We start from the raw sequence: 27,988 nt of genomic DNA, 5'->3' as shown, positions 1-27,988 counted from the left end.
GCCGCGATGTTTTTCGTGGCAAAATCAATGCCCAGCATCCGTCCGTAGAATAGCCAAAGCTCCCCTTCTCACTGTCGATCCCAAAACCCCCCTCCCACTCTTCGTCCTTTTCCTTCCCAGATCCACCTCCCAGATCTGCCGGTGGGGGCATGGCTTCCCCCTCCCCGGAAGCCGCCGCCGACTCCCGGCTGACCAGCCTCCTCATCCCCGCCCTCGAGAAGATCATCAAGAACGCTGCCTCCTGGCGCAAGGGCCACTCCAAGCTCTCCCACCAGTGCAAATCCCTCATCGACAAGCTCTCCTCGCCGAGCACCACCGCTTCTTCCTCCGCCGAGCCCCCCTCCCCTAATTCCTCCTCCTCCCTCCCCGGCCCCCTCCGCGACCTCTCCCTCGCCGACTCCGAATCCATCCTCTCCCCTCTCGTCTCCGCCCTCTCCTCCGGCTCCCCCAAGATCGTCGAGCCCGCCCTCGACGTCGTTCAGAAGCTGATCTCCCACTCCTACCTCCACGGCGAGGCCGACCCCTCCGCCGGCCCCGACGCCCGCCTCCTCGCCCAGCTCGTCGACGCCGTCTGCAATTCCCTCTCCCCCGGCACCGCCGGCTCCAGCGACGATGCCTTGGAATTACTCGTCCTAAAAACTCTCCTCTCCGCCGTCACCTCCACTACCCTCCGCATCCACGGCGACGCCCTCCTCCACGTCGTCCGCACCTGCTACGATCTGTACTTAGGGAGCAAGAATTCCGTCCACCAGACCACCGCCAAGGCCTCCCTCATCCAGATGCTCGTCATCGTCTTCCGCCGCATGGAGGCCGACTCCTCCACTGTCCCCGTCCAGCCCATTGTCGTCGCGGAGATGATGGAGCCCGCTGACCGCTCTACGCCCGCCAATGCCGCTGCGGACGTTAGCTTTGTCCAGGGGTTCATTACCAAGATTATCGGCGACATCGACGGCGTGCTGAACCCGTCAACGCCGCTGAATAGGACCACTTCTTCCACCGCGGGGAGTGGGGCACATGACGGGGCGTTTGAATCTACAGCGGTGGAGAGCACGAATCCGGCAGATCTGCTGGATTCGACTGACAAGGATATGTTGGACGCCAAGTATTGGGAGATCAGCATGTACAAGACGGCACTGGAAGGGAGGAAGGATGAGTTGGGGGTGGACGGGGTGGCGGTGGAGAGGGAGGACGATGCGGAGGTGCAGATCGGGAATAAGCTGAGGAGAGATGCGTTCTTGGTGTTCCGGGCTTTGTGTAAGCTCTCGATGAAGACCCCTCCCAAGGATGCGGCAGCAGATCCTGCGCTGATGAAAGGGAAGATTGTGGCTTTGGAATTGCTCAAGATCTTGTTAGAGAATGCTGGAGCTGTGTTCAGGACCAGCGACAGGTGCTCACTGACTTTCTTGCTATGATCTTATGTCTTCCTACTGCTTACTGTGACAGTTTATTTGTTACTTGCCAAAAGAGAAAAAAAAGGAGAAAAATCTTAGATAGAAAACCAGTTAGATTTTAGGATTATGATCTATCAGCTTCTTTATGTTATTTTTAAAGAGATTTGCAACTTGAATAATTGAGCATGAAAAATGTAGTAGGAAACTCCTCATGCCACAGAGAGCCTGTACTTTTAAGTTGATTCTAATGACATATAGAACAAGTGTTCAAGCACGAGGTTTTTCAGCTCTAGTTTGAGATGTGAAGTCGAAAAGCAAGCAACAGATTGTTAAGAATGAATTATAATATTTTACTTTGAGAGATAGGGTAGTAGTATGCGTATTCTCTTGATTCACTCACGTATGGTTAATGTGTCTTATCTTTTTTGCTCAGTGTAGATAAGTAGCTTATGCAAATCTGACCACTATGTGATATGCTATGATGCTGCTTGATGTTGATGTTACACTTGGAGTGACAGAACTCATGATCGACCATAGACCTTCACAAGCACATTATGAAGAAACAAAACCTAGGGAGCAATATATATATATATATAGAGCTAGGCTACTATACTATCTATAGTACCGAGCTCCGGTACTATAGTGTTTGTTTTCGATCTTAGGGTGTTCAAATCAACGATCCACACCGTTAAAACTGATCTAGGGTATTTAAAGTTTTTAGAAATAAAATTTTATATTTTTTCGACATAGTTTACTTTATGATCAAACTATTTCAAAATTGTCAATTTTCAATGGCTATTATGACGAGTTTGGAGTTTAACGGTGTAGAAGAATCTAAATTTCTTCAAATTTTGATAGAAAATACTTTAAACTATATTGTATTAATTAAGGTTAACACATCTTGATCTTGAATTTAAAAGTTCTATGCTCAAATTTTAAAGATATTCAATTTCCACCTCTATTTTGTATAATTATTTACTAAGTAACGATATCGAAAAAAACTAAACTTTATTTCTTAAGAAAATTCATATAACCTAGATACATTATCTTAACGGTGTGGATTGTTGTTTTGAACGCTCCTTAGATCGAAAACAAAACACTTAGTACAGCAGCTCGTACTGATAAAAGTATAAGTAGCCTATATATATAATACTAGTATAGTATGCTATATATATTATATATATATCATACACCTACTAGCTGGAATACTATCAAGTAGATCCACAGCGCGCAATTTGGTGCTTTGTACTTTAGGATCTTCGGCCTGGATTACAAATGTACTTAGATATGATGCTGGCTGCGCCTCTAGGTTGAGTGAGTTGTTTGTGTTAATAGTAATCTACTGGTGAAAATAGATCAAAGGGTTAAATCTAACGGCCGGACAATTTGTGATACCACAAAATGCATGGTGCTATCGATAGTATCCCAGCCGGACTCGTCTCTCTCTCTCATCGTCTCTCTCTCTCCTCTCTCGTCTTCTATATATATTATATCATAATATACTATTGTAATTGGGTTGGAATATCTTTAATAGTATTTGGCCTTATTTGTATTCCGAGTTTTTAAACCCTTAGATGAAAATATTGTAAGGTTTGATTTATTGATATGTTGGTTTCCTATGTTTTGTATTATTTTATATATTTATATATATCATATAGTTTAATTATATTAATATATTTATTAGAGGCCGGTTGTCTATTGGTTGCTTGTAAAAGCACCAATCACTTTGTGCTTGTAGGTTTTTAACCGTTAGATCAGCACTGTTGATCATTTACACCCGTTAGATTATACTATTCAACCAACCACTTACTCAACCCTAGGGCGCCCACATCATCCTAACCACATATTTTTTAATCTAAAAGCTAAAAACTTACAAGCACTAATGTCTTGGTACTTTTAAAAGTATAGGAGCTCAATTATATATATATATATATATATATATATATATATATAGAATTGGGCTGGAATACTATTAATAGTATTTGACTTTTTTTGTTATTGAGTTTTTAACCCTTAGATAAAAAATTGTAAGGTTAGGATGATAGTGGTTCCGTAGGGTTTAGTAGTTGTCCTTCTGGGGTTGAGTGGGTGGTTAGTTGAATAGTATGATTTAAAGAATGAAATTGATCACAATGTAGGTCTAACGGCTAAAAAATCGATAGTGAAAGAGCCCAAATACTATTAATAGTATTCCAGCTCAACTCTCTCTCTCTCTCTCTCTCTCTATATATATATATATATATATATATATAGAGTAGGGCTACTGTGCTATTAGGAGCACAGCAGCCCTTGTGCTCCTAACTTTCTAACCACCCATCAAGTTTGATGGGTGGTTAAAGTTTGATGGGTGGTTAGAATGAGAGAGGGATGAGATATTGAGAGAGAAATTTAAGGAGGAGAAATTGAGACACCCAATTTCTCCTCAATATCTCATTCCTCTCTCATTCTAACCATCCATCAAACTTGATGGGTGGTTATAAAGTTAGGAGCACAAGGGCTGCTGTGCTCCTAATAGCACAGTAGCCCTGCTCTATATATAATATATATGTGTGTGTGTGTATGTATATTAAGGATTTAATTGCCCATCAGCACGGGCCGTATCTACCGTACCATATCGTACCAACAAGGTATTGGCACGATACAGCCCCCGTGCCGATGGTACAGCTCAAAACCCTCCATTCTTTAAATTAGTATGTATTTTCTCAATAAAGTTCAAAAGATTTGATAAAAATGCATAATAAACAGTTAGCATATTTTGTTGCTAAAGAAAATAAATATTTCATACTATTGTGTGTCGGTACACATGATTTTTTTGTGATTGACACGCATCGGCACGGCCTGGCATGCATCGTGTTGTATCGTGTTGGCAAGTTTCCAGCACGATGCCGTGCCACGAGACTTAAAATCCTTGACGCATATATATACATATACATATTGTATGTATGTATGTATGTATGTATCACTAGGTGTCATTGCCAAATAAGAGATTGGGAGAAGAAAATAGTCATACATCTTCCCGACGAGAGTTCCTAATATCTCTTTCTATTGATAGTCTTCTTGGGTGAGGTCTGTAGCTATAGTAAGAGATGTTTGCAGTACTTTTGTTGTAGAAAAGCTCATTGACATTTTGATAAATCTACCCACTCCGCCACCACCATTTCCTATGTTATCCTTTCTTGTTTTCCTTGTCCTATGCCACCACCACGATTGCTTTGCTCGTCTGTTTCTCCTCTCCATTGTTAAAAATTGGGTGAAATTGGGTAAGAGGAGAGAAAAGAAAAGGTATACAAAGAAATTGGGGAGACTATGTGGTAAGCGTGCTCGGCTATGTTTGTCCTTGGCACTTTCGACTCTCCATTCTATTCCATTTTTAGCTATTTCTTCTTTAAAATTTTGTAGCCTATCTATCCTAATTACTGCTGTGTTGTTTTGATCTCTATACCACGCTTCACATCAGCTGCTATATTTTGCTCTGTGGTTATTCGTATTTCTGCTTTGTATGTAGTCATTCTGTCTTAAACTGTCCTCATTCACTGATGCCTCAGTGTAAGACAGTCTTACCCTTAAACACCATGATTACTACCTCTGTCTTTACAATTTCTGGTACAGTTCCTCTCCTGTGAAACCAGATGCCAGTTATCAAGCAACAGAAAAGGCTGACAGCTTTTGCTTGGGGCGGGAAGCTAGAATGTGCTTTTGGAACCTAAACCACAAGATCAATTGCTAAACATTTTTAACTAGCTTAAGATAGTATCCTTATGAAAAGGTGTTGTTGCTTCTCAAATAGCTCTACTTAAATAGTATTTGTATAAAAAACTCTAGCTAGCAAGTAGTTCTTCACATATCAGTTGGAGTGCTGGTCAAAATTATGAGTCACCTGTGTAAAGCCTAGTGACTAAAGTGCACATATGAGATACCTTTGGTGTCTTAAGCTGCTAAAATACTGCATATACAATTAGAGGGGCATATGGTTGGTGTGTAAATCACTTTACTAGAACGAGGATTTTTTTTTCTTTTGGGGTTAACTTTTAGTGTTCGTAATGCCGTCTATGTACTCATGTGCCTTCATATGCATAGAGATTATTTGTATCTTTTGGTGTTGTTTATTGAAGTCAATGGACCCACGTATATGCTATCGTATGCATAGTGCACCACTCCATTTTGTAGGTGTATTTCTTGTGTAATTAGATGCCATAGTGGCTGTCTCAGTGACTTTCCTATGGCCTAGGTGAGATACTTAGGTTTAGGAAAATAGTCCACAAGATTGCTGAACCAAAGCTTAATGAAAGCTTAAACTGATGGAACAAGTAATAATCTCACTTCTCAACAGAAACCTTTTCCTACACGTCAGCAGCAGCAGAAGAAATAATTATAACAAATATTCAGGATCAATTTATCCACTCATAAAGATATAGTTTTGCAGTTGCAAGCAAAGGAATTTTAGAAATTAGAACAATTTTCTGCAAACTAGTAAATAGTGGAAAGCCACGCTCTAATAGCATTTTGGTGGATCGCTTGCAGGATTGTTAAGTCGAATTAACATCTTTGAAAGCTAGAGATTGTCATGAGCAAGAAAATCAAAATGTCAATGCAAGCTACTGCTCTGTAAATGTGGATCAAGAAAAGGAGAATATACAGATAAACAAGTCGAATGAGTAAAAAAAAAAATTTAGCAGTGGCGATGAATATATATGGCGAAGCATTTTTTAATTGATTGTCAGAAAAAGATATTTAACAGGAAATAAGATTTTTAGACAGTCAACGAATTATAGAACTTTTGAGGATTGCTTGGCCCTAGCCCTACATATCTCTAGTCTTAGTGTCTCCTCCATATGGAAAGCTGGAGGGTGCATACTGTTGTTTCATAGTAACTTTAAAAGCATAAAATCTGAAATCCTACATGGCTATATTATGGTCTTCTTTCTCCGGGTAAAATTCTCATGGCATATTAGTGCTGATAGAATGAGATTTGTGGTACTTCAATACCATTAGAAGTCTTTGTTTATCCACTGATTAACTTATTGCATTAGATCCTTTTGCCGGTTATCGGATAGGAGACCAGTGACTTTTCAATGACAAACTTGGACAGGCTGACAAGGACCAATATATTAGCTTAGTTGCTTGCCCTAATCTGAGTGCTTGCATTTTTGCAATTAAAATTATTTTTAAAAGCAATTTACCTTTTCTTTTATTATCAATTTATCATAAGCTAATACAGGCTTACAATTATACTATGCATGGTGTGAGCATTTATTTCATATTCTATATCAATTTAATTTTCGACCTCTGCAATGCTAGTTCGATGAGAACAGAGACTACTTCTTGAATAAATGACAAGACTACGATGAAATTCGGAATGTTTAAGGACTTATTCAATATTTTAACTTCACATTCATGTAGAATGTGAACTGTTCACCATTTACCACCTATTATCTGTGATGGTTGCCCTTTGAGTGTTTGATTCACAATTGGTTTAATTCATTGATATTTTAATCTCATTCATCTCATTGTTTTTGTCTTATTAAATCAATTGTCTTCTAGAAGTCTATTCTTTCATATCATGTTATATTGCATGTGTGGTCTGATGAGTTTGCTTGTAATTAAGCAGGTTTTTAGGTGCTATTAAGCAGTATCTATGCCTCTCACTTTTGAAGAACAGTGCTTCAACTCATATGATTGTTTTTCAGCTGTCTTGTTCAATTTTTATGAGCCTGGTGTCAAGATTTAGACCTGGATTAAAGGCAGAGATAGGAGTCTTCTTTCCCATGATCGTTCTTAGAGTTTTGGAAAATGTTGCTCAGCCTAATTTCCAGCAGAAGATGATCGTGCTTCGATTTTTGGAGAAGCTGTGTGTAGATTCTCAAATCTTGGTTGATATATTCATTAATTATGACTGTGATGTCCACTCATCAAACATATTCGAAAGGTATATTCCCATTCCTGCATTATCATTATTATATTGTTCATCTTGTTTTCCTTGATTATTTTCATATGTTATTATTAATAATAGTGCTTGTAATTCAGCACATCGTAGGTTGGATGTCATCGAAAGTTTCCTTTATACTACAGTTTTTTCATAACACAGTTTTTTTTTTTCGGTAATAGGATGGTAAATGGCCTACTTAAGACTGCTCAAGGGCCGCCTCCAGGTGTTTCTACTACATTAGTACCACCACAGGATACTGCCATGAAAAGTGAAGCAATGAAATGCCTAGTGGCAATTTTGAGATCCATGGGAGATTGGATGAATAAGCAACTTAGAATACCAGATCCTAATTCTCCTAAAACAGAAATAGAGGAGAATGACGCTGAAAGTGGAAATGAACTCCCACTAACAAATGGCAATGCAGGAGAGGAAACTGCTGAGGCAACCGATTCACAGTCTGAAGCATCAAATGGGATTCCAGAAGCAGTATCAATTGAACAGCGTAGAGCATACAAGCTAGAGCTTCAGGTTGTTATGTTTCTGACAATTAGGGTTCAGCAAATAGTGCTTTGTTGGTGGTGATTCATCTTATAGTAAGCTAATTATTTCATTTTTAAACAACAGGAAGGTATTTCTCTTTTCAATCGAAAGCCCAAGAAAGGAATTGAGTTCCTTATCAATGCGAAGAAGGTAGGTGACTCACCAGAGGAGATAGCTGCTTTCCTTAAAAGTGCGTCCGGCTTGAACAAGACCTTGATCGGTGATTATTTAGGAGAGAGGGAGGAGCTATCCCTTAAAGTCATGCATGCATATGTAGATTCATTCGATTTTCAAGGGATGGAGTTCGATGAAGCAATTAGAGCCTTCCTCCAAGGCTTTAGGTTGCCTGGTGAGGCACAGAAGATCGATCGGATCATGGAGAAATTTGCTGAGCGTTACTGTAAATGCAACCCGAAAGTCTTTACTAGTGCAGATACAGCTTATGTCCTTGCTTATTCGGTGATAATGCTTAATACTGATGCCCATAACCCTATGGTCAAAAACAAGGTATATATCATTCTTGGTTACAATAGTTTTATCTATGTGATAAACTTCTTTGATGACTTTTAGAGCATTTTGTAATAATATCTGTTATGCAGATGTCCCCGGATGACTTCATTAGAAATAATCGTGGTATTGATGATGGAAAGGATCTGCCTGAAGAATATATGAGATCCTTGTATGAAAGAATTTCCAGAAATGAAATCAAGATGAAAGAAGATGATTTTGCACCCCAACAACAGCAAGCTACAAATTCAAACAAAATCCTTGGGTTGGATAGCATATTGAATATTGTTATACGCAAGCGTGATTCACCTATGGAGACGAGTGATGATCTCATTAGGCACATGCAAGTGCAGTTCAAAGAAAAGGCTCGGAAAACTGAGTAAGTCTAAGGAAAATGTTTATATTTATGAAATAGCCTTTTCTGGTATTTGGGTCCTTTGTTTGTGTCATCGTCATACTGCAGCATAAGATTTATATCATGCTATCACTAAATGGAGTCCAACACCTAATGGAATGACTTTGGTGATTTTAGGTCTGTGTACTATGCGGCAACAGATGTGGTGATCTTGAAGTTCATGATTGAGGTATGCTGGGCTCCTATGCTTGCGGCGTTCAGTGTTCCTCTTGACCAGAGTGATGATGAAGCAATAATATCCCAATGCCTTGAAGGATTTCGCTGTGCCATCCATGTAACAGCAGCTATGTCCATGAAGACTCAAAGAGACGCCTTTGTTACTTCGCTTGCAAAGTTTACGTCGCTCCACTCTGCTGCAGATATCAAGCAGAAAAATATTGTTGCTATTAAGGTCGGTTTTGTATATCTTCTATTTTGCCAGAAAAGTCGTATGATGGAAGTATGTTTTCTAAAGCTGTTATTATTTGCTGATCTACTTTATTGTTGACCACAGCGGTTTAATATGTTTTATTACTCTGGCCTGTCATGTTGGCTAATACATCTACACGTGGAGTTATCTTTAACACATGGAGCGTGTGTTGACTTTCTGCTCCTAGATATTCCTAAATTATTGTGCTTTCCATGAACTGCATTACTTGGCTTAAATGACTCGGTAATCGAGAATGCCACTGTGTGAAATGTGTGTAGTATTCTTCATATGCCTTTTGACTGCGGAGCAAATTTCATATTATCTTCAAGTTCCTTCTCAGTTAGGAAATGCTTATGTGTTTGATAGTACAGTTCCTAGATGCAGCGATCTGGGTGCTCATGTTATTTCTGCACCTAACTTATTTCATGACCGAACATAATTGCCAGATACATGTGGCTTTCATTTTGGGCTTTATTGTACTTTAGCCTAATTTTGATCTTCATGTGATATGTATTCTTGGGAATTATTTTCCATTTCTATAAATGAGCATGGGAATTTGTATGGTCAAGACATTAGAACCTGTAGAAGCCATAAATAGTCATGAATTTCGTGGACTAGATAGTTCTCCTACATTGTTCATTTGTATAACTTTCATTTCTTTGTCCCACTTTAGTTCACTAAAACTTCAGGTCGAAAGCAGACAGACTTTTTCGAGACTATTACACTAGAAATGGATACCTGAATCTTAACAGTTTTGATTTACGTACTCATGATTTTATTTTTCTTAACTTTGTGTTAGAATTTAATAAATTTATAACTTTTTTTGGCTGTATATTCTGTAGCTTGAAGGATTCACTAATCTCTCTTTTTTTTTTTTTTTTGACGGAGACTGACAAGTTTGACAGAATCTGAAAGTTTAGGTGCTGAAGCTAAAACTTTCGAAAGTCAACTAATCATTCAAAATATTGTATAGGTTGGGTGATGTTGTTTTGAAAGACTATGCAGGACATTCATTCTACAATGTTCAATCGAATGCGAAGTTACCATTTCTTTTTTGTCTTACTGTCAACCATAAAAAGGGATCTCTTCTCTTGTTGTTCTTGCTACTCATTGACGTGCTTTTGGCAGGCAATTCTTTTGATTGCAGATGAGGACGGTAACTACTTGCAAGAAGCATGGGAACATATTTTGACATGCGTTTCTCGATTTGAACATCTGCATCTTCTTGGGGAAGGCGCTCCGCCAGATGCTACATTTTTTGCTGTACAGCAAACGGAGCTTGACAAATCGAAGCAGGCCAAGCCATCAATACTTCCCGTTTTAAAAAAGAAGGGGCCTGGGCGAAATGCTAATGCCACATCAACTGCCAGAAGGGGTTCCTATGATAGTGCTGGTGTTGGTGGTTTTGCTTCTGGTGTAGTTACCTCTGAGCAAATCTCCAATCTTAACTTGTTGGAGCAAGTTGGCATTGCTGAAATGAATCGTATATTTGTTCGGAGCCAAAAGCTGAATAGTGAAGCTATAATTGATTTTGTCAAAGCTCTTTGTAAGGTTTCAATGGAAGAATTGCGTTCTGCATCTGATCCTAGGGTTTTCAGTCTGACCAAGATCGTTGAGATTGCGTAAGAATAATACTCAGCATCTGTTTAGTAGGACCATTAATTTTGTTTCATAGCTATCTGTGTTACTGTTATTAATTTCTTTCCCCCCCCTCTTATAGGCATTACAACATGAATCGCATTAGGCTTGTTTGGTCAAGCATTTGGCATGTTTTGTCTGACTTTTTTGTGACCATTGGTTGCTCGGAAAATCTTTCTATCGCAATTTTTGCTATGGATTCCCTGCGGCAGCTGGCAATGAAGTTCTTGGAACGGGAGGAGCTGGCCAATTACAATTTCCAAAACGAATTTATGAAACCTTTTGTTGTTGTCATGAGGAAGAGCAGAGCAGTTGAAATTAGAGAATTAATAATCAGATGCGTCTCTCAAATGGTGTTGACTCGTGTCAGCCATGTGAAGTCCGGATGGAAAAGCATGTTCATGGTATGTCCTCCATGCTGTGCCCTTCTTCCCAATTCCCTCATTTTTTTTCATGCATTTATCTATCCCTAACAAATTTCTGAATAAAAAAAATTGCAGGTATTTGCAACCGCATCATATGATGACCACAAAAACATTGTACTTTTGGCCTTTGAGATCATTGAGAAAATTTTACGGGACTACTTTCCCTACATAACTGAAACCGAAACAACCACCTTCACGGATTGTGTTAACTGTCTAATTGCATTCACTAATAGTAGGTTTAATAAGGATATTAGCTTGAATGCAATTGGGTTTCTACGGTTCTGTGCAGCAAAGCTTGCAGACGGGAACATTGGCTCAAAATCAAAGGAGAAGGTCTCCTCAAGTAGTGGGCCATCTTCACCGCATATTGTGAAGGATGGAAAACCAGATAATGTGCTGTTCATTGATAAAGATGATCATCTCCATTTTTGGTTCCCATTGTTAGCAGGTAGTAAAAACCTTAGTTTCTGTTCTTATGCATTAATAGCTAATGATTCTATTTTTATTTTTTTAGTCTGAAATTTTGATGGTGATAGTTGTTTTGTCCATAATTAATTCTTTACAGGTCTGTCTGAACTTACGTTTGACCTAAGACCTGAAATCAGAAAAAGTGCCTTGCAGGTGTTATTTGATACATTAAGAAATCATGGCCATCTTTTCTCATTGCCTTTATGGGAAAAAGTGTTTGATTCAGTCCTCTTCCCAATATTTGACTATGTAAGGCATGCTATTGATCCTTCTGGAGGGTCTTTACAAGGGCAAGGTTCCGAAAATGACACAGCCGAACTAGACCAAGATGCGTGGCTTTATGAAACATGCACGCTGGCCCTTCAGCTTGTCGTGGATCTCTTTGTTAATTTTTACGATACGGTAAATCCGCTGTTGAGAAAGGTGCTCACATTGCTGACTAGCTTTATCAAGAGGCCCCACCAAAGCCTTGCTGGAATTGGAATCGCCGCATTTGTCCGATTGATGAGCAGTGCAGGGTCGGTCTTTGTTGATGACAAGTGGCTAGAGGTGGTTTTGTCTTTGAAAGAAGCTGCAGCAGCAACACTTCCTGATTTCTCGTACATTTCTTCTGGAGCTTACCTTGAAAGTGTACAAAGAGGTGAAGGGAATTTATCCTTTAGGAGAAGTAATGAGGAATCTAGGGTTTCAGAAGACGAGGATGAATTGGAAGGGGCGGGATCAAGGAACCTGTACTTTGCTATCAGTGATGCAAAGTGCCGTGCTGCTGTTCAGCTTTTACTTATTCAGGTGCACAATTTATGCTTGCATATGATATTGTTTTTACCTTTTTCTCTTGTTTTGCCATAGAAATAGATTAAATATATATATATATATATATATATGTATGTATGTATAATATGTATGTATATGTATGTATGTATATGTGTGTGTATAACATATATATATAGTTATACATATGTGTGTATAACATATGTATAACATATATATGTGTGTGTATAACATATATATATAGAGAGAGAGCGTCTTACGCCTATTCTCTCTATATGCGAAACCTTTTCTCTAGTCTGAGATACAAGATAGACAATACAGTTAGATTTATGTGTGCATTTTATGTGTTTCCTGTGCTTTTGAAAGCATAAAGCTCTCCGTGCTTTCAAGTTGTTTGCGATAATGGGACATTCAATTCGACGATCAGCTTAGTTAGACATGATCTGCAGTGTTAGAACTATTTAGAAACCAAATTTCATAATTTTTCAATAACATTTGCCAAGTGATTAAAGGGTCTCAAAAATGACTTTTTTAATGGCCGATGTAGCATGCTTGTAAGTTCAACGGTGTAGAACAATCCAAACTAGGTGAAATTTTAATAGAAAATTCTAGTTACCGTCAAGAGTGATCAATACTTTTGATTTGAAATTTAAGTCATTTATCACTATTTTTTGTGAGATTATTTAATTTCAGCAGTTCATAGATAGTTCAAACACTGTAGATTATGTCTAATGGAGCTGATAGCTATCTGTATCAAATGCCCCATCATCAAAAATAATTTGAAAGTATGGAGGCTTCCGTGCTTTCGAAAGCATAGTAGCCTAGTGCTCTCTCTCTCGATCCCTCTTGTTATATATATATATATATATATATATATATATATGTATATATATATATATATATATATATANTCGACGAAACACTAAACCAGAACTGCGGTACAGACTGTGACTCAGACGATTCTCACTCGGTTTTAGACACTAACGGCTACAGTAGGGCCATTACTGGTTTTAGTGTCTTGTGTTTGAGTTACTGAGGTTAATAGACCTTACCTCATTCTACCAAGCACAAATAGATGCTTCGTAACTATTCCTACTAGTAGATTAATCGCTAGGTAGCTTGCTACTATGTTTCGTTCGAACCAACTCCCTTCTACGAGCCAACCAGAATGTTGAGTCCTTGAGGTAAGTTTCACTCCATTAATCAGATTAATTAGTAACACTCAAACACTTTCTTAACTACCTAATAAATCTAAAAAATATGAGACCGTTTCCCTTGGAGAGAACGTATATACTACAAACATTCCGTAAAATGGCTAGACTCTTCGTCCTATCCAGAGAGTGTCGGATCAAATACCTGAATTTTGCACAAATACTTCTCGAATTACAAAACGATGGGAAATCAGGACTACATTTTCAGATCGTCCAAACTGCGCTTGTTTATTGTCAATACTCAAAAGAACGACCAAATGGGGGTCTTAAACTCTGTCGATTTAGAGTCTAAGAAAGATCGAGACTCGAGAGGAGAAACGTACTATGAAAGAGGGATCACGAAGCATGCCTCTTAGGAGTTAAAAGAGTTGGATAATTATCGCGCGAGCGCTCAGCGTTACTATTACCTGCCGTAATATCATCTCCCCCGTTATCTCCCTAATGACGGTTATTTCCATTAGTAGCAGTACCTCTCTGGCGGAGATTAGCTCTAGAACCTCAACAAACGATAATGACGGTACTTGGACCAGTATGTTTTGCGTGTACAAACTTTGAAGTTTTATTCTTGGTTGCTAGAGTCTACCGGTTGTACCGTCGGCCCCTCATATGTTGGGGTAGGAGTCTCTTTTAACAAAACCACAGACGACTTCTTAAACGTGTCATAGTCCGTAAGAATCTCAGGTGGTCAAGGGGATAGTGACGTGAGCGCCTCAGTCCATTTAGGTGTAGTACGGAACATAGAAGGGTAAGGTTTATCCAGTAACTAAGACCACGATGTATGGTATACTGTCCATTGAGATCAGAAAATAGACGGAAAGTCAAAGTATATTGTATAAGATGCCAATGAAATCGACTACCTAGATAAAGAACACAGTACCCAAGACCGTAACGTTTGGGTTGTAGTAGTTAAAGAAACAGTAGACAAAATACAAATGGGGTCAAAAGAAAGTTAAATGATAGACAGTTATTTGAGTGGGCTTTAAATTTAATAACAGAATAAAAAAAGGCTAGTAACAAACAAAGGCCTAGAATGCTACTTCGTCTAATAACCATCTCCTGTACTCAGACCTCCAGAGATATAGGAACTGTTGGTTCACGGTCCAGAAAAAGAACGAGGTCATTAAATTGAGAAAAACTTCAGGTAACAACCAACCCTGTAGGAAGCAATAGGTGGAACTTCTTTAACAAAAGCGTCAAAGTCAGAAACAGGTCAGATCTCACACTCAGTACAGTCAAACGATTCGTAGTAGCAAATGGAAGATACAGATCTCAGTTATTTGCCCGTAGCAGGGGAAAACTGAATCAAGTAAGATTACAAACCCCAGGCACAGGATGATAAAAGTTTATTCCTAAATTCATAAAGCAACGGAAACAACTACTAATAAGAGCACAATGAACCAATATAAATTACTTTTTAGCAAGTCTTGATAAGAGTTAAAAAACACTGTAAACATGACTTTAGTTTTGTGTTAAATTACAAAAACACGCATATAACGCTTCACTGTTACGGTTTCTTATGAAAAGTCTTTTAAAAGTGTCAATATACTGTGTTACCGTAAGAAGTAGTTAGTAGTACACAACTGTAAAGTAGGGTTTTACCCCAACGACTTTCTTTTTTGGCCGTAGAGAAACTCCATCGAGCACGGGAAGAAAAAGTTTACTTTCAAGGATTTGTGAAAACCCGACTACGTCAAAGGTATCTCAAGGCTGCACTCTACACCTCACTTAGACACGCAAGTACTGTAGCAGCAGCACTAGTACTGTAGCAGTACTGTAGTTGTAGAGAAAAAAAATGGACGAGCAACACCGATGAGATCCGGTGAAATAGAAAAACAACACTGGATCGCTATACCCTAGAATTAAGGTTTAGCTCTGATACCATGAAGAAGAATACCATGAAGAAGAGAATACCTATTCTTCTTATTCATTCAATGATGTACAAAGATATATATATACATAAATGTTTCTATAATGAGATATTTAATAAGGAAAGATCCCTAAGGAAAGATGCCTAAAACTATGCTAGCTAAATAGGAATATAATATATACAATTTTGACTTTCCATAACACTCCCCCTCAAGTTTGAGCATAGATATTAATCATGCCCAACTTGTTACAAATATAGTCAACCCGAGCCCCATTCAAAGCTTTTGTGAAAATATCCCCCAACTGGTCTCCAGTCTTGATTTACCTTGTTGAAATGATCTTCTGTTGTATCTTTTCACGAATAAAGTGACAATCAATCTCAATATGTTTAGTTCGCTCCTGAAATACAGGATTAGAGGCAATATGAAGAGCAGCTTGATTATCACACCATAATTTAATAGGTTGTGGATTCTTATGACCAACCTCATCCAATAATTGTTGTATCCACATTACTTCACACACAGATTGTGCCATAGCTCTGTATTCCGATTCAGCACTAGAACGGGAGACAACACTCTGCTTCTTACTTCTCCACGACACCAAGTTACTTCCAACAAAAACACAATAACCTGTAGTCGATCTCCTATCAATCTTTGAACCCGCCCAATCTGCATCTGAAAAGCATTCAATATTTGAATGTCCATGGTTCTTGTACAAGATACCACGTCCTGGAGCTCCCTTCAGATAGCACAAAATTTGTCCCAAAGCTTCCCAATGTGTAATAGTCGGAGAAGACATAAACTGACTTAACACACTGACGGAGTATGCAATATCTGGCCGAGTCACTGTAAGATAGTTCAATTTGCCAACTAATCTCCTATACCTCTCTGGATCTTCAAACAATTCATCATCATTAGCTGTAAGTTGGAGATTAGGAGCCATTGGTGCACTGCAAGGTTTAGCTCGCAATTTTCCTGTTTCTGCTAGTAAGTCAAGCACATATTTCCTTTGAGATAAGAAGATGCCTCTTTTGCATCTTGTAACTTCAATACCCAAAAAGTACTTCAACACCCCCCAAGTCCTTTGTCTGAAATTGGGTTTGAAGAAACAACTTGAGAGATGAGATTCCTGCAGTGTCATTCCCAGTGATAACAATATCATCCACATACACAACTAATAGAATTAGACCAGTCTCAGAATGCCTATAAAACACAGAATGATCACACTTATTTTTCTTCATGCCAAACTCTTGGACTACTTCACTGAATCTTCCAAACCAAGCTCGAGGACTTTGCTTCAAGCCATACAAAGACTTTCGAAGTCTACAAACTCGACCCGACTCCCCCGAGCAACAAAACCAGGTGGTTGCTCTATATATACCTCTTCTTGAAGATCACCGTGGAGAAAAGCATTTTTAATGTCCAGCTGGTGTAAAACCTAATGAGATGTGGTCGCCAACGAAATAAATAAACGAATAGAAGCAAGTTTAGCCACAGGAGAAAAAGTAGCGGAATAATCAACCCCATAAGTCTGAGCATAGCCTTTGGCAACAAGGCGGGCTTTTAGGCGAGCTACAGAACCATCTGGATTCATTTTCACAGTGAATACCCATTTGCAACCAATAGCTCGCTTATCGGCAGGTAAGGGTACCAGTTCCCAAGTACCATTGGCGTCTAAAGCCATCATTTCCTCTTCCATTGCAGCACGCCAGACAGGATGAGACAAAGCTTCCACAACAGATTTAGGAACAGAAATTGACTCCAGAGAGGTAACGAAGCAACGAGAAGTGGATGACAAACGGTCATAAGAAACTAACGATGAAATAGGGTAGGTACACTTATGTTTGCCTTTGCGAAGAGCAATTGGAAGATCAGAGTCAGAGGCAAGGTCGGTGATAGTAGTGACTGGATCTTCCGACGAAGAAGCTGGTGGAGGATCTGAGTCAGGAGTCGCCAATCTCCTAGAATAGACAGGAATAATAGGGGGTCGAACAGTTGCCGATGGAGCAGGAATAGCTGTTGCAGGACTGGACACTTGTCTGACAGTATAAACAAGGTGATCATCTTCCTCCTCATCACTTTCATAAGTAGATGAGAGAGGAAAGAATGGAGCAGATTCAAAAAATATAACATCGGCAGACAATATATTGATCGAGAGTAAGAGAGAAGCACCGATACCCCTTTTGCAGGCGACAGTACCCAAGGAAGACGCACTTAAGAGACTTTGGATCCAATTTAGTTACCTGTGGACGAACATCTCGCACAAAACACGTACTACCAAAGAGACGAGGTTCAATAGGAAATAAAGATTTAGATGGAAACAAAACAATATAAGGAATATCACCATCCAAGACAGACGAAGGCATGCAATTAATCAGAAAACAAGCCGTGGAAACTGCATCAGCCTAAAATTGTTTAGGAACTTTCATTTGGAAAAGAAGGGCACGAGCTACCTCAAGGAGATGCCGGATTTTTCTTTCAGCAATCCCATTTTGGGATGGAGTGTCAACACATGAGGATTGATGAAGGATGCCATTCTGTGTCATGTAACTGTGAAAATTTTCTGAAAAGTATTCTTTGGCATTGTCACTTTGCAATATACACACAGAAGCATTAAATTGTGTTTTGATTTTAGTACAAAAAGCACAAAAAATTGAGAATAGTTCTGAACGATTTTTCATTAAATATAACCAAGTAACACGAGAATAATCATCAACAAAGGTAACGAAATACTTAAATCCTGATTTGGAAATAGTAGGACACGGACCCCAAACATCAGAATGAACTAACTCAAAAGGGGACGATGACCGTTTATTGACTCTAGACACAGAAGGTAAATGATGATGCTTAGCAAACTGACATGACTCACACTCTAGATTGGACACAGACTGAAACTGCGGAAGCAATTTCTTCAAGGTGGATAACGAAGGATGTCCCAACCGACAATGGACTTCAAAAGGAGTTAAGTTACTGGAGCAAGCAAGAGACCTCGGCACCTGGTTGTCTAGGATATAGAGACCTCCAGACTCATGTCCTCTACCAATAATTTGCTTCGTCGTAATATCCTGAAACAAACAATGGTCGAAAAAAAATGAGATGCAACAATTTAAATCTCGGGTGAGTTTACTGACAGATAGTAAATTGAAAGAAAACTGGGGTAAACATAAAACAGATGACAAAGAAATTGATGATGTTGGGTTTGTAATGCCAGAACCCATGACACAAGAGGTAGATCCATCAGCTAAAGTAACTGTAGAAGATGTTATATGAGACTGAAAGGCAGATAAAAGACTAGAGTTACCTGTCATATGGTCTGTAGCACTAGAATCAATAACCCATTTGGAATGGGAAGACACAAGACATGATGTGGATTTACCTGACTCAGCGAGTGCAGTGACAGAGGAACTGGTGGACTTTATGGATGCCTGATATTGGGAGAACTGTGCAAATTCTTCAGCAGACACCAAAACAGTTTTCTCTGAGGATGGGGTTGTATACTCCCCGGCTGCCATGTTGGCCATTTAAGATCGTTAGTTCTTATTTTGAAGTTTCAAACATGTGCATTTTGTATGACCAGGTTCATGGCAGTAATAGCAAACAACTCCAAGATCTCGATTAGAGGCAGTAATAGCAAACAACTCCATGACGATGATTACCTTTATTGGCAGTAATCCCTCTATTGCCCCCTCTACTATAATGCCGTCCATTATCATTGCGACTTACGAACGCGCTATTAATAGGTTGAGAAAATTGAGGATTTTCTGTACGAAGCACTCTGGTGAAAGTATCATGCAAAGAGGAGAGCTCAGAGCTAGAAAGAATCCGAGATTTAGCTGTCTCAAATTCTGGGGGTAAACCAGCAAGAAAACTCATAACTGCCATTTGTTCGCGTTGAACCTGCTGCACTTTTACATCAGGACTAAAGGGTAGCAAAACATTAAGCTCTTCATAAATACGTTTAAAGTCCATAAAATAGGCTGTGAGAGACCTATCCTGCTTCTCAGATCGGTAAAATGCCTTACAAACATCATATATGCGGGAGAGATTCCCTTTGCCAGAGTATAAAAAATCTAAATAATCCATCAATTCTTTCACAAACTCACAATGATTAATTAGACTAATTACCTCACTTTGAATGGAGTTCCTGAGTTGTAAGAACAACCGAGCATTTTCCCTCAACCAAGCTTGCTTTGTATTATCGTCCGGTGGATTGCTGGTTAGATGATCATCCTTATCAATGCTTCGTAGATAAAAACGAACCGTCTTGCTCCATTCCAAATAATTGGAGCCATTGAGTTTGTGTTTTGTGATTTTGGTCATTACCAGGATGACATCGGTAATCACAGATTTCGGCTCACTGTTAGCAGACTTAGCTTCAGACATGGCGTCGAAACCAAATCACAAAGCAGCTCTTAGGGCTGCACTCTACAACTCACTTAGACACGCAAATACTGTAGCAATACTGTAGCAGTATTGTAGTGGCACTGTAGTGGTACTGTAGCGGTAGAGACAAAAAGAACGAGCAACGCCGATGAGATCCGGTGAAAGAGAAGAACAACACTGGAACGCTGTACCCTAGAATTAAGGTTTAGCTCTGATACCATGTAGAAGAATACCATGAAGAAGAATACCATGAAGAAGAGAAAGAATACTGTTCTTCTTATTCCTTCAATGATGAATTACAAAGATATATATATATATATATATACATAAATATTTCTATAAGGAAAGATCTCTAAGGAAAGATGCCTAAAACTATGCTAGCTAAATAGGAATATAATATATACAATTTTGACTTTCCATAACACCAAAAGCTTAGTTGTTTAGTTCATTGTAAATCACAGTGAATGCGGGAAGAAGGCGGTATAAGATATAGTTGGTCTGGGTGGTGGTTTTTTTTCAGTTGTGGGGCCGGGGGCGAAGGCCGGGTGGGAAGTGTATTAGTACTGAAAGAATTTGTAGAGATGGGGAGTATATTAGTACCGAAAGAATTTGCAAGGGTTTTAATAAATATTCCATTTATTTTGTCATATTTTTTGACTATTCGAATTTTGACATAAAATTAGTGTTGTTATCCCGTCTTTGGTGCTTAAATCAGATCTTTCCCATTTATACCTAGAATAGCCCCATGTGCAAGACATGCTGCGTCAGTATATCTTAATCGCATATGCATGTGCATATATCGGAGAGTACACCTTGATAAATCTTATAGAGGACGTGCTTAATGTAAAAGTAGTGAGACTGGAATTCTATTACATAGCTTGAGTGCTATCACATTCTTTTTGGCCATATGATGACTTTTCCTGGGTTCGAAGACGTATGTGTCCTGATTAGGTCAGAGCTTCCATGCTCATATCTACTCCCACAACTTTCCCCCTAACACTAATATGCTCATGAATATTAAGCAAGTATTAAACTCCTAGACAAATTTAAGTAGAAATTCAGTTTTTATGTGGTTTTAGTTATATACAGCTATTCCATATACATGCATAATTCAACACTTAGAAAGCTGAAAATAATATTGCGGGGCAAATTACTTGATTCATGGAAAACAAAAGTCCTATTGCTAGTTATAATGTGTACCTTCAATGATTCAATATACAGATTGCAAAATTCCAATGGTATTATTCCCTTATGATGCTTGTATACAAAATATGGATATAGAGTTGAGCATGATAATAAAATCTACTTTGACATCAAATTAACTTCTATTTCTTTTCTATGTCATGAAAAAGTTTTTTGCTTCATGTTGGAGTGTATTTGTTTGAACTTGGATCAATGAGTTAGATCAGATGGAAAATATTTGATCCCTTTGCACTCTTCCACTTTCACTTACTAAGCTCTGCCGTCTCCTAATATGGACATTGACCTTAGGTCTTTGTGCCTTACAAAAATTAAACACTTCTGACTTTTAGAGCTATTTACCAATGTATGAGATAATGGACCATATGTTAGGCATGTATTGTTCTACTCTGAAGATTACCAATTTTTTCTAGAAAATGAAGAGATCACTTTTGTGGTCTACCTTGGGTATGGTCTTTTCCTAGAACCAAAGGTGATCTTCTCGTATGACCTCCAAAACATGGGCAATCAAGATGAACCGTGAGTTTCCGCAATTCCCAGGGCTGGCGAGCCAGAGGCATCGAGGACACAGGGATTCTCTCCTTTATATGCACAGAAGGTGAAAAGTGAATTAGAGGCGCATGATGGCTCATGATGGTTTATAGTAAGTTTGAATGTGATTGGGTGTGATCAGGGAGCACCTCTCACCTAACTGGAGTTTTGTTGAAATCCATACTTCCAATAAGGGGGTGTTTGGTTCCTCGGAAAAGTTGGAAAACTGTTTTCCCAGAAGACAGTTTTTTGTGGAAAACATCCTTTTTCAGAGTCTTTGTATTCCGGATAAAGAGTCTGGGAAACAAACACTAGTTTTTCATGAAATCAGGAAAAATTTTTTCTGGAGAAACCATATTTCTTAGGAAACCAAACAGGTGGAAAAAAGTTTTCAGCCTATATGCTGGGCTGTTTTCGGAGGGAACAAAAGTCTATCAGATAGATATACTAACAAGAAAGCAGCAGGTTTGGGGCTTTGGCCGGAAAACAAAATCCTTTAGAAGTACAAGAATTACCTATTATTATCCTGATAATAGAATTTCCTTGGTGGTGAATAGTTGAAATAAAAAAGCTGACGACTTCAACAAACGTTTAGAGGGTGTTTGGATTGATGTAATTGCAATTCAAACAAAATTCATGTTTGGTGAGTTCAAACTTCACTAAGTTTTAGTTCCATGGTTTGTTTGGAATGATGTAAGTTTGTTCACCGAAATTGAATTCTGACACTTCAATTGTTTGATTTGACGTAAGTCACATCTCCAAAACGTAAAAACTTCTAGTATTTTAAAAATTGGGCTGTGGTGGGTGGGGTGTGGCGAACGAGCGCTTGCAAGGGACATGCCCTAGGGATAGGACTGACTTCGGACTAATTTGATTTGAAGTCTAGTTCAATGGATTGGGTTTGTCACGCCCCCGCCCCGAGACCGCTACCAATTTGGTCCGGTTCGGGCACGGCGAACGGACCGCCGAACGGACAGCAACTCCCCTGTCTGCCCAAGGCTCAACCAACGAGATCATGTACACAAGTTCTCAGGAAATACATTTGATGACATACATGATCATACAACGATAACGAAGCACAAACAGTGCTAACCAACCAAAAGCAAGCAACACGAGTAAAACATACAAAGTGATCAAAAGAGAGATACTTAACTATTGAATTCATTAACTCTGATACAGTTATTTTGGCTTTTACATTATTCCAAAACATATGTACAATCACTCTCCAAAACCTCACCCTATACATCATCTACTCTCAAACATAAAACATAGGATGAAACTAAAATGCAAAGGAGGTAAAGCTAGCTATGGATACCCCTAGGGCGCTATGCCCTTGCCGCGATCCTCGCGCTCGCCGGGAACACTCGAACTTGGACCTGTAGAGAGTGGGATGAGAACTATCTTCCATAGTTTCTAGTGGGATCGGCCGCAAACTTCGCCGATCTCCCACTAGGTCTAAGCAGGCACAAATAGATATGCAGATAGATAGATATATGAAATTGAAAGCATTAACGGTAATAAGCCAACATAAACATGAACATCTAACTATGCCTCAATCTGCAATAATGAATGCATGAAACCAGTGATAAGGCTAGCTAAGTACCAAGCTACTATGTTCAAGAATAATATTTATTCATCAATTTGTCCCATCGATCGGCTAATCTGAACTTGTTCTCAATCTCACGTGTGTAAGCCTCATAGGGAAAAGCCTCGCTGAACTATTCCCCGAGACCGCCTGCGGACAGCTCACTGACTGTCCGAGCAGTTCTTTGGACTGCCCCTTAAGTGACAAATACTCCGGAGTGTACAACTTGTGGGGAGCGACCCCTACAAGCGCAGATAGGCTATGTGAGCTTAATCTGAACTCACGAACTGGTCCTACCAACTAAGGTTGGTCTCATCATAGATTCAAGTATCCCAATACCCAAGCTCATAGTATTTTGACTATACTAGGGTTCTCATGTTCAATGTCAACTAGATGCCACTCGTTCGTGTTCATTGTTAACTAGATGCCACTCGTTCGTGTTCATTGTTAACTAGATGCCACTCGTTCTCTTGACAAGTTCTCAATATACTAGGTTCTTATTCATCTAAACATGTTCATCACATATAGGGTTAACCATCTCATATTCAGCTCATGCATACTAGGTTCTCATTCACTATATCCGCGAAACCAAACTAACACTAGCATGCAATAATATGTAACAACTGCATTTAACACCCTATAATGCTATATTACAATATGTAATTGATCGACGATAGAACTCAGACATAGAGCAGTTCGACTGCTTCGGGATGGCACTCCCCCACCTTTGGTAGTGCCGCGTAGCTAGAAAACTCGACGTCGCGATCCTTGTACGTCGCTTCAACTCGGGCCAATCCGAACCCTCGAGCACTTGTTTCGGCGATTTCTTCGCACTCGCTCGTCGTATCGACGAACCGTCTTCGCCGACGCGTTCGGAGACCTAGCAATTAGGTTTACGACCCATCAAAATAGATCAAACCCTTTAATCGACAAAAACCCAAATTGGTGCCCTAGGTCGGCAACAACGGAGAAATCCATGGTGCGAGCTTCGATTTCAAGCTCGAACCATCTCCTTAACTTCAATAGGTTCCATCCAAACCACTTCTAAGCAACAAAAGCCCTAAACCCAAGAAATCCACCATGTAGGGTTGAGGGCTTACCTCAAAACCAAGCCCCAAGCTTGAGAGAGATCTTCGTCTTCTTCTTAGTCTTCTCCTTCCTCTTTCTCTTCTTCTCCTTCTTCTTCTTCCTCTCCTTCTTCTTCTCCGTCTTTTCTTTCTAGAGAGAGAGGGAAAGAGTGTGAGAGAGAGGGAAATGAGAGAGTGAGGGAGAAAGAGTGGTCCCCAAGCCCTCATATAGGCCATTTTGCAAATAGCCCCCTCAACTTTTCATCCTCTGAAGCAGCCCTCACTGGGCATTTCTCGCAGCGGGACCGGTCCCAGGTTGGGGAGACCGGTCCCCGAGAGCCTCCCATTCGGGCAGAGGGAATTTCGCGTTCGGGAACTGGTCCCTGCTCGAGAGACCGGTTCCCAGGAGACCGGTCCTTGCCTGAGAGATCGGTTCCCGAGAGTTGGATTTTCGGGACTTAGCCAAATTTTGACTTTTCTCACTGGATTAACGTTCGGGGACCGGTCCCTCCCTGCCAGGGACCGGTCCCTGAGAGCAATTCTGCTCCAGTGCAGATTTTGCACTGGTGCTCTCGCGGACTCTTCCTTAATGTATTTTATGCATTTTAACCACCTTCGGACTTTCCGAAGCTTATACCCTCGACAATTAATCGATTCTAGACGAAGTCTAATCCTCGGATTTCGAAAATTCACTTCCTTACAGGGTTCAATTGGAGTACATCCGGTTCAATCATCTTTCACCTACATCAAACCAAACATCTGAACTTAATCACTTTATCCGAACTGGAGTTCATCCTCACCACTTACACCAACCCAAACACCCTCTTAGGTGAAAAGAAAGAGTAGATAAACGGCAGAATACTAATACAGCATATAGATGACAATCTACTAGAAAGGATTACCTATTGCAAATGAAAAGTACCTCAGTAATTTCGAAATCCCAATATATGGCAGTAAACTTTGCAATTGGGAAAAATCGTGGTGTACCTTTGACATTGTTTATGTTTTCATTTTTCTTCTAGTTTCGTGTGATTGAAGGCATAGGGATGGCCTTCATTTTTCTGTTATCAATTGTTTGCAAATGTAAACGGAAAACATGGTAGTAACTTTACTTTCTTTTCGTTTATTTTGACCAAAGGCAAACAGCCCCCATGTTATTCAGCGTGGGGAGCCTGCATGACAAGAGCAGGCTGCAGGCATGGTGCATGGGACCAAGACTGATTTTTCTCACCTTTTGAGGGGGAAAAAAAAAGAGTTAGAAAACTAACTCGCAATAACAAGGATAATCTCTAGGCCTTCAACCGCATGCTACTCGAGGAAATTAAAAAGTAAAGATCATAAGCAATGCAGAAATGCCGTTGAAATACTGCATAAGAAATATGGGCTTTATTTGCTGTATTCCAAAAGTTGCTGAGGCACATAGTGAAGTAGGTTACGTTGCACGTACGATGTCTATGTGGGATAGTTTCTTATTTATGCCCTTCATGTGTACAGTGTCAACTAGATGGGTATAGGTGCACATTTAAAAGCTTCAGGTGGTCAAGTACTGTTAAGTCTGGGATGTTGTGTTTTGTCTGCGATTCTTTGAACTCTTACGAATCAAACAGACTAAAAAATAATTTTGCTAAAAAATTACAGTACATTATGAGCCTAAATCAAGCAATCGTGCTGGCGTATATCAACATTTTCAAAAGCTTGCACTCTTATTTCGTTCCTCATGTTGTATGGTTTTGTAATACAGCTTCCCTTTAATTTGTGCAAATGCAGCATGAAAACTAAACTATGCTTTTCACCTCCTTTTATGCAGGCCGTAATGGAAATATACAACATGTACAGAGCACAGTTATCAGTACAAAACACAGTCGTACTCTTTGAAGCGTTGCACGTTGTAGCATCTCACGCCCACAAGATAAACAGCGACAGCGACCTCCGGTCGAAGCTGCAGGAGCTGGGCTCCATGACCCAAATGCAGGATCCGCCACTGCTCCGTCTCGAGAACGAATCATATCAGCTATGCCTCACCCTCCTTCAAACCATAATCGTTGACCGCCCCCTCAATGCCGCCGACTGGGATGTACAAGTTGAGAACCACCTTGTCAACCTCTGCAGGGAAGTCTTACAAGTATATCTTAGCGCTGCAAAACCTTCACAACTGCAGCAGAAAGCTCATTGGCCGATTCCTGTGGGGTCGGCCAAGAGAAGAGAGCTTGCGGCACGAGCCCCTCTTGTGGTGGCGACTTTGCAAGCTATATGTGGTTTGGGGGATTCCTCCTTGGAGAAAAACCTCTCTCATTTCTTTCCTCTTCTTGCTGGCCTCATAAGCTGTGAGCATGGTTCAAGCGAGGTACAGGTGGCGCTCAGTGATATGCTTAGCACGTGGGTGGGCCCGATCTTGCTTCAGTCATGCTGATCCTTGTTAATGGGTAGTAATAATCATCCGGCGTGTATGATATTGTTTTGTTTGTTTGAATTTACAATCTTTACCAACCTTCAATTTTTTTTTTTATTTGATATTTGTAGGGACGAAGATGCTATTCATGATGAAGGGCTGTTTTGCGCACACGTTGTTGATCGTTCTAGTTACCTTTTGATTTGGAAGCTAGGGTTCAGTCAGAAGGATGCTTCTTGATGCTTGTATCCTAGTTCTAGTTTTCTCTAAAATTTGTCTGTGATGATGAATTTAAAGTTGGTTTAGTCCTTCCTATTCTTTTTGATCCCTTGTACTAGTAGTTCCCCATTGAGTATTACGGACCTTACTATTTATACCTCTATATTCAGTTCACCTTTTTGGGCTCAGTGTTTTCAGTAAAGATAAGATAATCATCAGTTGTAGGATCACATCCAGTGTTGATTAGTTATATGTTGTCCAACTGTATTATTGAAGTGAAGAGAATTTGGGAACCTGATCATTGTTTCTCTATTTTTCACCCGGTTTTCCTTGTGGATCTTCTGTAATGGGAGGCGACATTATAATCCCGCAACATTCTAGTTCGTTTCGAGGCGGATCTCTGTGAAGAGATATTCCAGCCTCAACCATAGCCTTCTCTGAGTAAGAAGCTCTTTTCTCATGGCGACCCATACGCTGCTTCCTGAAGAAAAGTGGTCGCAGGTTGATGCCCGGATGCTGATGGTCTAAAATCTGCCTTTCAAAATGCTCGGTTTTTTTTTTTTTTTTTTTTTTTTTTTTTTTTTTTTTTTAATTCTAAAAAAACCGTGTTTTCAAGTAATCGGAGTGTCAAATAGCACTTTTCTCTTCAAGTTTGATTCCCATATAAATTATGGTAAGATTTGTCTGGCTACAAGAGATATCTGTTTGTACTGTCACGGCTAAAAAATAATACTCCCATTGATAGAGCCAGCTTTGAGCATTGTCAAATTTGGGTCCTATTTCATTATATCTCTTTAGAATATCTATTGCTGTAAAGAAACTGATTTTTTTTTTTGATAAATAGACTTAAAAATATAATAATTTTAAAAAAAATCCTCCAAAATAATTATTTGTAAAACTAAGCATGATGTTGGCTACGTAGGATGGAAAGTAAGAAAGCAGTGAATGAATCACCGCATTTCTGACGTGGTAAATCATTTACTACTTACAAAAAAAAATCCTTTTCTTAGTTCTTGGGAACTCATGAAAGTGGTGAAGTTTACCGTTG

At 39.5% G+C, this 27,988-nt stretch overlaps 1 protein-coding gene across 1 annotated transcript; it reads left to right on the top strand.

Annotated features, from left to right (window-relative positions):
* LOC109714464 (brefeldin A-inhibited guanine nucleotide-exchange protein 2) lies at window positions 1-27,246 on the top strand. Its single transcript, XM_020239102.1, has 12 exons — window positions 1-1,387; window positions 7,000-7,317; window positions 7,497-7,845; window positions 7,942-8,364; window positions 8,457-8,743; window positions 8,897-9,170; window positions 10,317-10,810; window positions 10,909-11,230; window positions 11,327-11,699; window positions 11,817-12,508; window positions 26,140-26,755; window positions 26,853-27,246. Exons 1-11 carry the CDS (start codon window positions 150-152, stop codon window positions 26,740-26,742), a joined length of 5,373 nt encoding a protein of 1,790 aa, XP_020094691.1. The 5' UTR covers window positions 1-149; the 3' UTR covers window positions 26,743-26,755; window positions 26,853-27,246.

Source organism: Ananas comosus, linkage group 8 (assembly GCF_001540865.1).
Source record: "Ananas comosus cultivar F153 linkage group 8, ASM154086v1, whole genome shotgun sequence".
Taxonomy (NCBI): Eukaryota; Viridiplantae; Streptophyta; class Magnoliopsida; order Poales; family Bromeliaceae; genus Ananas; species Ananas comosus.
The sequence above is the reverse complement of the archived record's forward strand: the minus strand, read 5'-3'. Positions and strand labels throughout refer to the sequence as shown.

Bases quoted from the DNA above. Each gene is read 5' to 3' on its own strand.
- LOC109714464 (XM_020239102.1), top strand. From the start codon at position 150: ATGGCTTCCCCCTCCCCGGAAGCCGCCGCCGACTCCCGGCTGACCAGC. The intron at 7,318-7,496 runs GTATATTCCCAT...TTTCGGTAATAG, and splicing joins TCATCAAACATATTCGAAAG to GATGGTAAATGGCCTACTTA. The intron at 12,509-26,139 runs GTGCACAATTTA...CCTTTTATGCAG, and splicing joins TTCAGCTTTTACTTATTCAG to GCCGTAATGGAAATATACAA.